Here is a 16,342-nt window from a genome sequence, read left to right as displayed (position 1 = left end):
AACCGCTGTCCCCAATCGCCCATCCCGATCCTCAATCTGTGTCCAACTTCTCGGCCTGAACAAAGGCCCACGCCTCCTCCGGAGACTCAAAATAATGGTGCCGGTCCTTGTAGGTAACCCACAGTCGCGCCGGCTGCACCATGCCAAAATTCACCCCCTTCCTGTGCAGCACCGCCTTCGCTCGATTGTACCCGGCCCTCCTCTTCGCTATGTCTGCACTCCAGTCCTGATATATCCGAACCTCCGCGTTCTCCCACCTGCTGCTCCTCTCCTTCTTGGCCCACCTGAGCACACACTCCCGATTGACGAACCGATGGAACCTCACCAGCACCGCCCGCGGAGGCTCGTTAGCCTTGGGCCTCCTCGCCAGCACTCTATAGGCCCCTTCCAGCTCCAGGGGCCCCTGGAAGGACCCCGCTCCCATCAGCGAGTTCAACATGGTGACCACATAGGCCCCCGCGTCCGGCCTCTCCAACCCCTCCGCAGATTCTTCCGCCTCGACCGAATCGCTATCTCCTCGAACCGCTCCTGCCATTTCTTGTGGAGCGCCTCGTGCGCCTCCACCTTTACCGCCAGGCCTAAGATCTCGTCCTCATTGTCAGAGCTCTTTTGTTGAGCCTCGCGGATCGCCACTCCCTGGGCCGTCTGTGTCTCCAGCAGCTTAACAATAGACGCCTTCATCGGCTCTAGCAGGTCTGTTTTAATCTCTCTGAAGCAGCGCTGGATACCCTCCTGCTGCTCTTCCGCCCACTGCATCCTCCCGCCGCCATTTTGAGCTTCTTCCCTCGCACCTTTTTCGGGTCCACCACCACCTTTTTTGTCGCCTCGCCCCTAGTTGAAGCCATATACTGACAGGGAGTTGTTGTAGACTCCTTCCCACACTGGGAAACGTCGAAAAAGTGCCGTTGGGGGCCCTGAAAAGAGCCCAAAAGTCCGTTTTTGCGGGAGCCACCAAATGTGCGACTTAGCTCCGCATAGCCGCAACCGGAAGTAATTCGGTCCATTTCTCATTGGAAGACCGAGACCCCATTGGTGACACCGAAGGGAACCCTGAGGAAGTGGTAGAGGCGGCCATCTGCCCCGAAGGCAGTGTATTGGTGGACCTCCGGGAGCTGGTGATACGCGGACTTCAAGTCAACTGTGGAGAAGAGTCGATACTGCACAATCTGGTTGACCATGTCAGATATGCAGGGGAGGGGGTACTCATCGAGCTGCATGCACCGGTTGATGGTCTGACTGTAGTCGATGACCATCCGGTGCTTCTCCCCAGTCTTGTCGACCACCATGTGAGCTCTCCAGGGGCTGGTACTAGCCTCAATGACCCCCTCTCGTAGGAGTCGCTGGACCTCCGACCTGATAAAGGCCCTGTCCCGGCCACTATATCATCTGCTCCTAGTAGAGACGGGCTTACAGTCCGGGGTGAGGTTAGCGAAAAGCGAGAGTGGGGCGACCTTCAGGGTCGTGAGGCTACAGATGGTGAGGGGGGGCAGGGGTCCACCGAACTTAAAAGTAAGGCTTTGGAGCTGGCACTGGAAGTCGAGCCCCAGTAATAGGGCAGCGCAGTGATGGGGCAGGACGTAGAGATTAAAGTTAGTGTACTCTATGCCTTGTACAGTAAGGGTCGTGACACAGTACCCCCGGATTTCTACTGAATGTGATCCGGAAGCCAGGGAGATTTTTTGGGTCGAGGGTAAAATTGGGAAGGAGCAGCGCCTTACCGTATCTGGGTGTATGAAGCTGTCTGTGCTCCGGGAGTCTAAAAGCCAGGCCGTCTCGTGCCAATTGATCCGGACGGTCATCGTAGGTTTTGTGAGGTGATGAGGCCGGGCGTGATGGAGGCGAGCTTCGGAAGGTGATGGGTAGGCTGGTCGGAGGTGGCGGCGGCCAGCGTACTACCGGGTGAGCAGGGCTCCCGGGAGGCTGCGGAGTGGCCCCAAGATGGCGGACCCCATGGGTCGTGCGTGGCAGGTGGCATCGGAGATGGGGTCCCCATGGGTCGCGCGTGGTGGGTGGAGTACATGATGGCGTCAAAGATGGCGGCCCCCATGTGTTGCGCATGGCGGGCGAAATCGAAGATGGCAACGAAGATGGTGGCATCCACGGGTCGCACATGTCGGGTGGCGCGGCAGCTGGGGGCGGCCCCGACAGGTAGCAGGCAGCGCTGCTGGGCCTAGGGCTTTTAGGGAGAGATCGGGCCTGGCAGGCTTTCGCATAGTGGCCCTTCCTCCCACACCCGTTGCAAGTCGCGTTCCGTGCAGGGCAGCGTTGTCTGGGATGCTTACCCTGGCCGCAAAAGTAGCACTTCGGGCTTCCGGCGTTGGTGGGCTGCTGCGCGGCACAGGCTTGTGCCGCACCCGAGTCGGTTGATGGCGGCACCCTCGAGGTTCACGAGGGTGCCGCGTGGTCGGAGGTGTAGGCCTCCATGTTCTGGAAGGCCATCTCCAGCGAATTTGAGATCTGCACTGTCCCTGGGAGGGCGAGCGTACCCCCTTCTAGCAAGCGCTGGCCGATGTTGTTCGATTTCATGCCTGCGACATAGGCATCTCTGATCAACAGCTCCGTGTTGGGTAGCCGATACCGCCTGGCAAGCACAGTTCCGGCTGAGTATCCGCAAGGCACGCAGGAATTCGGCGAGTGATTCCCCAGGGCGTTGTCGCCTCGTGGCAAGAAGGTGCCTAACATACACCTCGTTTACAGACTTTACATATTGTCCCTTCAGCAGCATTATCGCCTCCGTATACGAGGGGGCGTCTCTGATGAGAAGGAGAACGGAGACCAGCCACCTTTATACCGAGGGGAGGCGGAGCCATTGGGCAGTGGTTTACCACATTACATGTAATACAGTAGCCGTTTACCACAATACACATATTATATACTACAGTGGTTTCCCACAATATGTTTAAGGAGAAGCTTGATAAGAAAATTAGAAGAACTGAAATTGCTAGTAACATAAGCTGCCACTTGATGTAGGCTCTGCTGAAAGATGCTCCAGACTCGGAGATAAGTTTAACGTATTTATTGAACGATTAACAATGCACTTAAATGAGTTTGACATGCCACTAATCTGCCTCCAGTAACTCAGTCTATTCTGCTAACTATACAAGCTTGCTCTTGACCCTGTGCTAGGGTGTGATGTTGCTGATAATCAACCCTGTCTTGCTCTCTTGGTTTCTGCCAGTGGAAGAGGCAGAGCCTTTGTGCCCTGTCCTTTTTATATGGGTCATGTAGTGCCCTCTTGTGGTAATACCACCTCTGGGTGTCCTGATTACCCATTGGTTGTGTTCTGGTCTAATGACCCATTGGTTGCGTGTCTGCATGTCATGACACCTCTGGTGCTCCCTCTAGTGGTTACTTAGTTGTAGTGTATTTACATTCACCCCTTGTGTATATACAGTGATGCATATCACGACAATGAAATTGTTTGATTTCAAAATCTATACTCAATGTTTCCTTTTCCAAATGAGCATAATTCTGTTCAGCGCGTGTCAATGTTCTCGAAGCGAAAGCTACTGGTCTTTCATCTCCATTTGGCATTATATGAGAGATGGCTGCAAGTTGTATTTTAAAATTAGGGTCAAAATGAACTAAGACTTCCGATTTCCGATTGCTGAGAGGGTAGATTAAGAGCAATTGGAGCTTAAAGATCAGCAAAGAGTTGTTGGATTGAATGGTCAGTTTTTGTGTCGGTCATTCTATGTAATTGTAACCTTTTAGTGACTGAAACGGGAAATAATCAAGTTGGAGAAAATCGATCTCATTCTGTTTCTTGTCTTCTTTTGTGAAATCATTTTAAACAGGCAATTTGGGCATGGTCAATAACAGCATTCACTCCACCAACATATGGATCTGTTGAGTACCCAGGCTGGGCAATAGCACTTGGCTGGTGCATGATCATTTTCTGTATTATGTGGATCCCCATTGTCGCCATGGCGAGAGTTGTCCAAGCTGAGGGCTCCACCTTGTGTCAGGTACGGAAACTTTTTAAAGATATGGAGCAGAATACCTGAAGATCTCACAATTTTCACTATGGTCGAGATTCTCCAACCTCGCTCGCTCGCCACTGCTGCCAGTGAGAACAGAGAAGTTGGCACTCAGCCAAAACTCCATTCACTGCAGCGAGACCGACAAATCCCAACCGGGGGCCCGGTCAGAGAATTCCGGTCCATATCTTCCAGTTCTCAGAATATTGGAAACATTACATATTGGACTTCATGCTGGTTTTTGAATAAACCTTTCATGCTGCTGTTAATTGAATCTGAATTTAATAATGTTATTAAAATAATGTCAATCAGAAATCCTAGGAGGTAGAATCATAGAATTTACAGTGCAGAAGGAGGCCATATGGCCCATCGAGTCTGCAGCGGCCCTTTGAAAGAACACCCCACATAACGCCCACGACTCCACCCTATTTCCGTAACCACACCTTCTCTTTTTGGACACTGAGGGCAATTTAGCATGGCCAATCCACCTAACCTGCACATCTTTGGACTCTGAGGCAAGACGAGGGGGAAAATTCCTTGGCCACTTTGTGCCTGTCGCTTATGCCACTATGTCAGGAGAATTGCGGGAAAGCCCCAAAACGGGATCTGCACTGGATGCAGATCTGTTTCCCATTCCCTGGCCCGGTCCAGCTGGCGCGATAAAGATCAGAACTTGTTTACATTTATTTTAATCTGAATAGTGCGATTTAAGTTAAATGCATTGGCCTCCTGATATTCACCCAGCCCTCATCTCCACCGCGCCCCACCCCTGCCCTCCCGACCCCCCAGTGAAAGTCACCCAGTGAGTCGCCACTGGTTCCTAAAAGTCGGCACCAGATGTCAGGGACACCAGGTGGGAGCAAAGGGGTGTGTTCTCTTTCTACACTTCCCTCCAGAATGCTGAAGGGTATCCTGATGGGCAGCATGGTAGCACAGTGGGCATCACTGTTGCTCCACAGCTCCTGGGTCCCAGGTTCGATTCCGGCTTGGGTGACGGTCTGTGCAGAGTCTGCATATTCTCCCTGTGTCTGCGTGCGTTTTCTCCGGGTGCTCCGGTTTCCTACCACAAGTCCCGGAAGATGTGCTGTCAGGTGAATTGGGCATTCTGAATTCTCCCTCTGTGTGCCCTCTGTGTACCCTCTGTGAACAGGTGCCGGAATGTGGCGACTAGGGGCTTTTCACAGTAACTTCATTGCAGTGTTAATGTAAGCCTACTTGTGACAACAAAGATTATTATTCATTATTATCCTTCAAGGGGTGCTGGGGTCGAGGAGGCTTTGGCTGGGCTGGGTTAAGGGCAGGGGTCCTTCCAGGGTGAGGGTCGTGTGGCAAGTCTTCCCTTTATCGTTGAAAACCTTTAATCTCTCTCTCGCAGCATGTTAAATTCAGTGATCTGTCAAATGAAGGTAAAAAAAAACACCTTCAAACCTTTGATGTCTCTCCCAGCTTGTTCGATGAATGTACAAGTCTTCCCTTTGTCCTGTTGTAAAACTTTTAAGTATATTGTTCACATTCAATATCATTACCTTTTAACTATTTAAAGCCACTGGGCTTGCTGAGAAGCCTCAAAGCTTTGAACTACATTGCTTACATTCAATTTCAAGGTCAATTTCGTTTTGCAAGCTGCCAAATTGCAAATTGATAGGTGCAGGCTATTGTAAAGGGGGGAAAGCATAATTTATTTTATCGCTCTTCATGGTGCATTAACTCTGAAGTGCTTCTTCTTTTGTGCAGGTGTTGTTTCTAACCACAAATTTTGAAGAGGCTGTTTATTTGCTCTAAATTGCTTCCGAGAAAGAGCAAGTGTTCCATCTGACCGCTTTTTTTCAGCTGGTGTTTCCTCTGTTCTGATGTCCTTCCTAGAAAGGTCAGGTGCTTTGTCTGAGTGCTTCTCCCTGACATCCGGTGGCACTTCTCTTGGCACTCTGGCAGTGTCAACCTAGCAGTGCCAAGGGGTTGGGCCTGAAGGGGGAATGGGGATCTGAAGGAGGGAGGGGCCTGAATGGGGGCCTTGAAGCAGGGAAGCCTTTGGCACACCCATAGTGGGGTGTTGCTCAATTTGGGGGGAGGCCTTGCCAGCGATTGGAGGGCACTTACCAGCTATTAAGGTGGGAATCATGCCAGTGAGAAGGGGGGCAGGTGTCCGATGGGTTATTCTGAGCTTTGGGCATCCTTTAAAAATGCCAACCTGACCTCTGAGGCTTGAATCACTCCGCGTTCAAAAAAAAAATTCTAAGCGCCGGTGCATTGCGATCAGAATTGCACTGATCCACCAGGCGGAAATTGCACCTCGTTTCCAACCGGAGACCAAAGTTAGAAGATTTGGGGAGAATTCCACCCAAGTGTTACAGAAACCTCAAAGGCCTAAAATTATGCTGTTGTGTGTTGGTTATTTCCAATGTGGATGCAGGGTACCCCTTGCTGTGAAGTGTGTGCCATGTGTGTGCCACAGTATTAAAAGAGGACCTCTTATGATGTTAAGCAGTCACTCTGAATGATTCAACCCTCATTTCACTAACTTTCTCGGCTCATGTGAACTGAACCCCAGTGCTAGATGTTGAGTTTAATTTGTAGGTCTTTTTAAGATATTCACAGTCTCAGATAATTCAGTAGTATTTATTAATGATTCGAAACAAGATACATAGGTACAGTAAAAGTCGAGACTTGGAACTGTCTCCATGCTTGTTTCTGTCCAACACTAAATTGACACATAGTTGTGGGTCATGTGTTCTCTGACAGCACTGTGTGGCCAGTACTGTACTCAGTCCCATGTTAATCCTTTACATGCCAGAATATTATACTGCAATAATTAGTCATCACTGAACAAGGCACCTCCATTAGTATTATTTAGGTACCAACTTGCACTGAGATGCTTTTGACTCACTTCTGTTCAGGTGAAGGTGCTGGACATCCTGAGGATCATGGTTGGAGGTGTCTTAGTGAGTGTGCTGGATATTTTCAGGGAAGCAACACAATTTAGTGACGCAATTCTGCAAGAGGTTTGGGGTTCTGGCTGTGGTGTTTCTGGGTCTGAAACATGACCAGCAAATGGAGTGAAGGTTACAGAGACGGGAAACTATCCAAAGAGGGAGGAGGAGAAGAAGTTGGGTTCTACACAGAAGACCCAATACCAATTTTTCAAATCCATTTCTACATCCACACGACACAAGAATATTATCTGAGATGACACTGGTTCAACAACGAGTATATTACAGAGCTGTGCCACCTCCGACAATCCAGCCCAGAATCTGAGACTAGGGTGAGGATGACACTGCCACTGTCCATACAGGTCACATTAGAGTTTTATGGGTTTGGATCTTTCCCCGCAGAAGTGGTCAACATTTCCAAATGTCCCAGTGCATATCCATCAATGCTCTGGAAGGTGTTGGAGGCCATGTCATGCCAAGGGAACCTAATGCCTTGTTCCCTTCCTCAGCAGAGAGGCAGGGTTAGAGCACATCTGGCTTTGCCAGGGCACTAGGAGTCGAGATGGCGCACGGCACCATCAAATACAAGCCTACCTATGTCAAGGAGAAGAGGGACAGAAACCACATAGGCTACCATCACGTAACCAGGCACACAGAATCCTCATGGTGAATGCCCATTACCCTGGCAGCAGCCATGATGCCTTCATTCTGAGTCAGTCAGTTGTTTACACTGTCTTTGGGCACAGAGGACAACCCTCGGAGACAAAGGTTAACCCACGTACACATGGATCATGAACACTCTCCCAGCACACTGCTGAGGGCAACAATACCAGGATGTTGTGTTTATACTGTGAGCTGTGGAACCCCCAGAAACACCGTGGAAGTGTCCACATGTTATTAAGTAACACTTTTGATGCCTGGAACTCTCTGGGTGAAATTCAAAAATATACATTGGAGCAATTGTCCAAGCTCAAAGTGATCTGCTGGACCATCCATATCATCATTATCATGAGGGAACAGTCATTACTAACAAGAATGCAGAAGCTTCCTGAGGAGGAGTAGGAGATAAGATCAGAATTAGGGCACTCGGCCCATCGAATCTGCTCCGCCATTCAATCATGGCTGATATTTTCTTCATCCCCATTCTCCTACCTTCTCCCCATAACCCGTGATCCCCTTATTTATGGAGAACCTATGTATGTCTGTTTTTAAGACACTCAGTGATTTGGCCTCCGCAGCTTTCTGCGGCAAAGAGTTCCACAGATTCACCAGCCTCTGGCTGAAGAAATTCCTCCTCATCTCTGTTTTAAAGAATCATCCCTTTAGTCTGAGATTGTGTCCTATGGTTCTAGTTTTTCCTACAAGGGGAAAAGTCCTCTCCACGTCCACTCTATCCAGGCCGCGCGGTATTCTGTAAATTTCAATAAGATCCCCTTCATCCTTCTAAACACCAACGAGTTCAGACGCAGAGTCCTCAACCGTTCCTCATATGACAAGCTCTTCATTCCAGGGATCATTCTTGTGAACCTCCTCTGGACTCTTTCCAAGCCCAGCACATCCTTCCTTCGATACAGTCCCAAAACTGCTCACAATATTCCAAATAAGGTCTGACCAGAGCTTTATATAGTCTCAGAAGTACATCCCTGCTCTTGTATTTTAGCCCTCTCGACATGAATGCTAACATTGCCATCCTAACTGCCGACTGAACCTGCACGTTAACCTTAAGACAATCTTGAACAAGGACTCTCAAATCCCTTTGTGCTTCTGATTTCCTAAGCATTTCCCCATTTAGAAAATAGTCTGTGCCTCCATTCCTCCCTCCAAAGTGCATCATCTCACATTTTTCCACATTGTATTCCATCTGCCACTTCTTTGCCCACTCTCCTAGTCTGCCCAAGTCCTTCTGCATCCCCCTGCTTTCTCAATACTACCTGTCCCTCTACATATCTTTGTATCATCTGCAAACGTAGCAACAGTGCCTTCAGTTCCTTCTTCTAGGTCGTTAATGTATACTGTGAAATGTTGTTGTCCCAGCACTGACCCCTGAGGCACACCACTAGTCACCGGCTGCCATTCTGAAAAAGACCCCTTTATCCCCACTCTGCCTTCTACCAGTCAGCTAATCCTCTATCCATGCCAGAATCTTACCCTTAACACCATGGGCTCTTAACTTATTTAACAATCTCCTTTGTGACACCTTGTCAAAGGCCTTCTGTAAATCTAAATAAATCACGTCCACTGGCTCTCCTTTGTCTACCCTCCTTGTTCCTTCCTCAAAGCACTCTGCATTTTTTTTGCTTTGCTTTACTTTGCTTTACCACCATGGATCCACTGTTACTGAGACCGCCCCCCCCCCCCCCCACTGCCCCCTCCCCTCAATCTCAGTATCCCAGTATCACTTGGTGACATGGGGCGAGATTCTCCGAGCCCCCGCCGGGTCGGAGAATCGCCGGGGGCTGGCGTGAATCCCGCCCCCGCCGGTTGCCGAATTCTCCGGCACCGGAGATTCGGCGGGGGCGGGAATGACACCGCGCTGGTTGGCGGGCTCCCCCCCCGCGATTCTCTGGCCCAGATGGGCCGAAGTCCTGCTGCTAGAATGCCTGTCCCACCGGCGTGGATTAAACCACCTCCCTTACCGGCGGGACAAAGCGGCGCGGGCGGGCTCCGGGGTCCTGGGGGGGGCGCGGGGCAATCTGGCCCCGGGGGTTGCCCCCACGGTGGCCTGGCCCACGATCGGGGCCCACCGATCCGCGGGCGGGCCTGTGCCGTGGGGGCACTCTTTTCCTTCTGCCTTCGCCACGGTCTCCACCATGGCAGAGGCGGAAGAGACTCCCTCCACAGCGCATGCGTGGTGATGCCGTGAGCGGCCGCTAACGCTCCCGCGCATGCACCGCCCGGCAATGTCATTTCCTCGCCAGCTGGCAGGGCACTTCCGCCAGCTGGCGGGGCGAAAATCAGTCCGGCGCGGGCCTAGCCCCTCAAGGTTAGGACTCGGCCGGTCAAGGGGCGGAGGATTCCGCACCTTTGGGGCGGCGTGATGCCGGACTGATTTGCGCCGTTTTTGGCGCCGGTCGGTGGACATCGTGCCGATACCGGAGAATTTTGCCCCTTATTACAATTAAAGCCATCCATCAAACAATTTCGTGAAAATCTCTCTCCGATAGCTAATCAAATTATGCAAACAGAAATGAAATAATCACCTTTGTACATTCCCTCAGTGCCTGGCTTGAGGGTGTCTTTACCTGACTTTGTCTCCTACACAGTGTTCGCCCAGTATCTGCAACATGGCTGCTGACATTCACTGGGGAAGATTGCAGATGGTCTTGGATGGTGACCACAAGCAGTTCTAGACATTGAGGGTCCATATTTGGACAGACCCACATTGACATGTGTAGCAGCAGTCTGAATTGTCTGGTGACAGGTGACAGCAGGAGCACTGGCAAAGTGGCAGAGATGGGAACACAAATACTCTCATCCTGAGAGAGGCTTGTGCTTCATGAAGCTACTGCCACTGAAACAGGGAGGCCCCTCAGCAATCCTTGTATTCTGCTGGAGAATAGATTACCGGACTGCTGTGAGACCTGGAAACTACTTTGACCACTGGTCCCTGTAGCCATGACGGCAGCAATCTGAACTGGTGTCACAGCAGGCTAACCGAACATGACTGCAATCTAATTTTGGGGGAAACTGTATGGGCTGTAATGGGATTCTGCATCAGCGTTGTGTCCACAAGTGTGAAAACAGATTTGGCCATCAGTTCCATGTGGAAAGAATGGGCTCCAAATCTGTGCAAAGTTCTGTGTTAAACTGGTGCTGGACTCCTCTGTACTCCTTTACTTTGACCACGGAGATTTTGCTGGGCTTCCCAATGCACAAAGTATTTCCTTGTGTATAGTCATCAGGGTTATTTTATCGAGTGTCCCATTTAAGTGCTCATTCTATGGAGCAGAACCCATGTGTGACCTCACTTCCCAGTGAGTCTGTTTCTATGTTATCCCTGCACCCTGCCTGTGCAGTACACTTGTGCCCAGTGACTCACCAGGTGGAGTTGCCTCCTCTAATCTACACACAAACATCAGGATTACAGCTGGTGGCTGAGTGTGAAATTGAGAACATGGTGGCTCTGACTTCATTCCCTTCATGCTGTTCTATCACGGCCTGGCCAGGAGGCAGCTTTTGGCTATTTAAAGGAGGGAAACCACAGGATAAGGTTGTGTTGAGGGGTGTGGGGAAGCAGGAGATGCATGCTTACACCATCTGCAGCTTGTAAATCAGAAGAGACTGTGAGATGAGGACGAAGTGGGATGTGAGAAGGGGGATTAGGTATGAGGACACCGTCACTATCAATGTTGTCATTCCCACCCTCATTTATTGGCTCAGCAAAGGCTGTCCTCAAGATGGCCGCATTGTCTCCTCCATTATGGTTAGGTGTTGAGAAATGCCTGTTCCTTGCTGATTAGTTCCTTCTGCCTCAGCTCTTCACTCCTCTGTCCTGAGAGTGAATGAGAAGAGTGTCCATGAGTGTTGCAATGTGTTTGGATGACGTGACTGTCACAGTTGTGACACCTCAGTGGTGACAAATTGTTGGCTGTGAGTCTTTTCCCATTGCTCAATGTGTGATAATGAGCGAACACCATTACGGGCAGCATAGTAGCACAAGTGGATAGCACTGTGGCTTCACAGTGCCAGGGTCCCAGGTTCGATTCCCCGCTGGGTCACTGTCTGTGCGGAGTCTGCACATTTTCCTCGTGCCTGCGTGGGTTTCCTCCGGGTGCTCCGGTTTCCTCCCGCAGTCCAAATACGTGCAGGTTAGGTTCATTGGCCATGATAAATTGCCCTTAATGTCCAAAAAAGTTAGGAGGGGTTATTGGGTTACGGGGATAGGGTGGAAGTGAGGGCTTAAGTGGGTCAGTGCAGACTCGATGGGCCAAATGGCCTCCTTCTGCACTGTATGTTCTGTGTTCTGCTGCCACAAAGTCTTCCTTCAGCTCCTCCCTGTGCCTTTGGAGCTCACTCAGAGGTGATGAAACCATGTGTTTGTCCATCAGCCCTTAGGTTTGCGCCAAGAACTCTGTGGGGCCGGCCCTTCCCGGTTTCATGCTGCCTCGCGTGGCTGCTGCCTCGGAGGCTGAGGCTTCACTCCCCTCATCCTTGCTGGCTTTCCTGCGGTTGGCTCTTTCTTTCCTATGTCTTGTCAATGTGGTTGGTGGGTAATAGGCTGGGGGGGGTTGTGGATATGTTTGGTGTCCGTCTGCTGGAGTTAAAAGGTCACAATTGAGGATTTCATACGAGAGCCACATTTTGTACGACTGCTCAGCTCATGGCCGCCACCGGAAGTGTCTATTTGGAATTTAAAAGCAAGTAAAAATCTAACAGTAATTTTAAATATTTCATTTTTCTTCCAACAGAAAATTTCTGCCGCTTGTACGTCAGCTCCGGATTGGGGCCCATACTTGGAACAACACAAAGGGGAAAGATACAGAAAGAAACCTGATTGTACAGATGCTCCTAACCGTTTGCAACTTCTGGCCCCTCCTGGGATGTGAAAGCATTAGTTGATGTTTTTTGTAAATAATGGAACAAAATCCTATTGTTATTCTGATGTGCACAAACTTGTAGGGCCTCCAAACCTGTTAGATCTACCATCCGGTCTTAGCAACACTTTGCGATCACTAAAACTCAGTAAAAATTCAAGTTAAAACTTCTCAGGTGCAAATAAAATCTATTTTATTTGCCTCTGTTGAATACAATTGAGAGTCATTGAAAAGTCTTATTCTCTAATATGTCCAGCCAGCATAGGACTCACAGAAAGGCAATTTGTAGGCAATTGAACTTTCAAACAATCACAGAAATGATTTTCTTGCTTAGGCAAACATCTCGCAATAATGTTAAAAGTCAAAATCTGAAAATGAAATATGAAAGACAGGAAGATAGCGAATAGAAGTCAAAGTATAGATGATTCATGAAAGAGAGAGAGAGATGGTCGAAAATCCAGCACGGTTATCCCAAATCATATCAGACTTTAGCCATCTATCTACACCCCAATGTAATTCTAATTGGTTTGGATTAACATCAAATGAGTTTGATTTGAGGGTTAGTTGTCACTCAATAATAGGCACCATTAACCTAAAATGTATTCTTGTATGAGCTTATGGAATGCAATTCAGCCTCCTTATCGCAAGCTGCCTGAACTGGATTCTTGCTGAGGACAATAGTGCCTTTAGGTTCCTGCCCTGTTGTCACGGAGTCTGCCCTGTCCTTGGTCCCTTTATCTTGCAAATGTATTTGTTAGCTGAATAAGAATGCTCTTTTAATCTATCTGTTTCCGTGTTCTGTTGAAGCTATGTTTTGAAATGCTGAATGTGTGTTTTGAAATTACCTGAGGTTATGAGTGAGTTTTAAAATGGTATTTAAATAGATTAGGGGCTTAATGCTAAATAGCTATCTTTTACCAATAGAAAATAGCTGGCTTCTACAGTCGGCCCTTTTGATAAATCGAAAGAATAAGTGAGATATTATCACAATAAGATAAAAGACATTATTCATGCAATAGGATAGGTAAACGCGCAAAGAATAACTCATTCATATTGTCATTGCAGTTTTAAACAATAGAATGGATAAGCATTGCATTACAAGCATTTCAGCAACAATTATTATAATTCTCAAAGAATAACAATTAATAAATTAATCAAATGTGATACTATTGATTCAGTATTAATACATTATACAATATGTTAATAATACAGTCAAATAATAATTTCAAGTATACAAATAAAATGATTAGACAGTAAAACATTGAGTATATGATTTGGTAATAAATGTTAAAGTGATTATCAAAGTTGATTATGTGATTTAGTAATAAATTATTAACAATAATTCACTAATAATTGAATAATAATGCAGTAAATAATAGTTCAACAAAACCTTTCCATTTTGATGTTATTGGCCAGTGGTGCACATGAATAAATATGAACCATGTGGATTGATGGGGCACTATGGGTAGGCATGCATTAGCGAAAGTATCGGATCAGCAGCATTAGTACGTAAATGTTAAGTCCAAATATGCAAAAGAGGAAAAGTCCCTTAATGATGTTAATTCCTGTGCCACCTAACCAATTGGAAAGTCAACCCCAATAAGTGTAATCAAAGGGTTGGTCAAGTTTTTTTTAAACTTTGTATTGGATGTGAATTGCTAAGTCTTTGACATCTTCTGGATTATACACAAAAGCTTGTTGAAAGGGTTAATTTTACTGCAGAGACAAAAAAGGCGTATGGTGGGTGGATAACTTGGAATGATGCCATTTGCATCTCTAAGCGTTTTTCATATATGTTACTCAAATGGACTGGGAGTAAAAGTTGGATTGCTGCCAAATTCCCATTATCAAATGTCTTAGAACGATGTGTTCTCTTGGAATATAGATTTGCTTTTAATCAGAGTTGTGTGTTTTTTTTTAAATAGCTTCCACATTGTCTGAAGTTTTAATTACCAGGCTAACTTTAAACATTTATTTTAAAATATCAAACACAATAACTTTTTGAATATATGACTGAACTAATCTTGCGCTGAATCGTGGTTTTCTGTAAATAAATTCGCCGGCTGCTAAAGGAAGCACAGCTAACAAGATATGTTAATTACTTAAAATTAATAAAGCAACATTCAAAATAATGACAGTTTTCTCAAGCTAACAGTTCTTGGCACCTTTTTAGCAATACGTGACTTCGGGCTTCTCCCTGTAGCCAGGAAGCTGGCCTTCATCGTAGACCAGTCTGCAACCATGAAATCTGAAACTCGCAAAATGGCCACCCTCAACACGAGAAAGGAATCTTCTGGAATTTTTTTTTTTTAAGTGAGTGCAAGGGTTGGATTTGCCGTTACCGGAGGAGGAGAGGCAACGATTAACGTGCCTTTGTTAGCAGTTGAGGTTTCGGACTGAGGTGTGGGTAGGATCAAGTTTAAAGCTGCAGACAGTTCTGTTTTTAAAACAGTGACAAAAGCAACTCCAAGCTGTTTGGTGCTTAATGGGTTAAGTTGTATTACACTTTGTTTGCCAATAGGCTCGTCGCTTAACTGAACAGACTTTTCTTGTTTAGAAATCTCGCAGACTATTAAAACTGCCATGAGAAGCTTTTGGATCAGGGACAGCAGCATTTCGTGGTCGGTCTCAGGGTAAGATAACGGTTTGTTCTGGGGTTTACAAGTTTGAACTTCTCTCCAAATTCCATCATCATAAGAACATAAGAACATAAGAACTAGGAGCAGGAGTAGGCCATCTGGCCCCTCGAGCCTGCTCCGCCATTCAATGAGATCATGGCTGATCTTTTGTGGACTCAGCTCCACTTTCCGGCCCGAACACCATAACCCTTAATCCCTTTATTCTTCAAAAAACTATCTATCTTTATCTTAAAAACATTTAATGAAGGAGCCTCTACTGCTTCACTGGGCAAGGAATTCCATAGATTCACAACCCTTTGGGTGAAGAAGTTCCTCCTAAACTCAGTCCTAAATCTACTTCCCCTTATTTTGAGGCTGTGCCCCCTAGTTCTGCTTTCACCCGGCAGTGGAAACAACCTGCCCGCATCGATCCTATCGATTTCCTTCATAAATTTATATGTTTCTATAAGACCCCCCTCATCCTTCTAAATTCCAACGAGTACAGTCCCAGTCTACTCAACCTCTCCTCGTAATCCAACCCCTTCAGCTCTGGGATTAACCTAGTGAATCTCCTCTGCACACCCTCCAGTGCCAGTACGTCCTTTCTCAAGTAAGGAGACCAAAACTGAACACAATACTCCAGGTGTGGCCTCACTAACACCTTATACAATTGCAGCATAACCTCCCTAGTCTTAAACTCCATCCCTCTAGCAATGAAGGACAAAATTCCATTTGCCTTCTTAATCACCTGTTGCACCTGAAAACCAACTTTCTGCGACTCATGCACGAGCACACCCAGGTCTCTCTGCACAGCAGCATGTTTTAATATTTTATCATTTAAATAATAATCCCTTTTGCCGTTATTCTTACCAAAATGGATAACCTCACATTTGTCAACATTGTATTCCATCTGCCAGACCCTAGCCCATTCACTTAGCCTGTCCAAATCCCTCTGCAGACTTCCAGTATCCTCTGCACTTTTTGCTTTACCACTTATCTTAGTGTCGTCTGCAAACTTGGACACATTGCCCTTGGTCCCCAACTCCAAATCATCTATATAAATTGTGAACAGTTGTGGGCCCAACACTGATCCCTGAGGGACACCACTAGCTACTGATTGCCAACCAGAGAAACACCCATTAATCCCCACTCTTTGCTTTCTATTAATTAACCAATCCTCTATCCATGCTCCTACTTTCCCCTTAATGCCATGCATCTTTATCTTATGCAACAACCTTTTGTGTGGCACCTTGTCAAAGGCTTTCTGGAAATCCAGATATACC

At 47.5% G+C, this 16,342-nt stretch overlaps 1 protein-coding gene across 1 annotated transcript in view; it reads left to right on the top strand.

The window, feature by feature from the left end:
• Positions 1-13,549, top strand: part of LOC140418103 (sodium- and chloride-dependent neutral and basic amino acid transporter B(0+)-like) — a 226,446-nt gene extending 212,897 nt beyond the window's left edge. The window contains exons 13-14 of the mRNA XM_072501522.1: positions 3,798-3,968; positions 12,316-13,549. Of these exons, the coding sequence (XP_072357623.1) occupies positions 3,798-3,968; positions 12,316-12,453 (309 nt within the window). The 3' untranslated portion in view covers positions 12,454-13,549. The remainder of the gene's footprint in view (positions 1-3,797; positions 3,969-12,315) is intronic.
• The last annotated feature ends 2,793 nt before the right edge of the window (positions 13,550-16,342 follow it).

Source organism: Scyliorhinus torazame, chromosome 5, assembly GCF_047496885.1.
Source record: "Scyliorhinus torazame isolate Kashiwa2021f chromosome 5, sScyTor2.1, whole genome shotgun sequence".
NCBI classification, from domain to species: Eukaryota; Metazoa; Chordata; class Chondrichthyes; order Carcharhiniformes; family Scyliorhinidae; genus Scyliorhinus; species Scyliorhinus torazame.
This window is presented reverse-complemented; position numbering and strand designations above follow the sequence as displayed.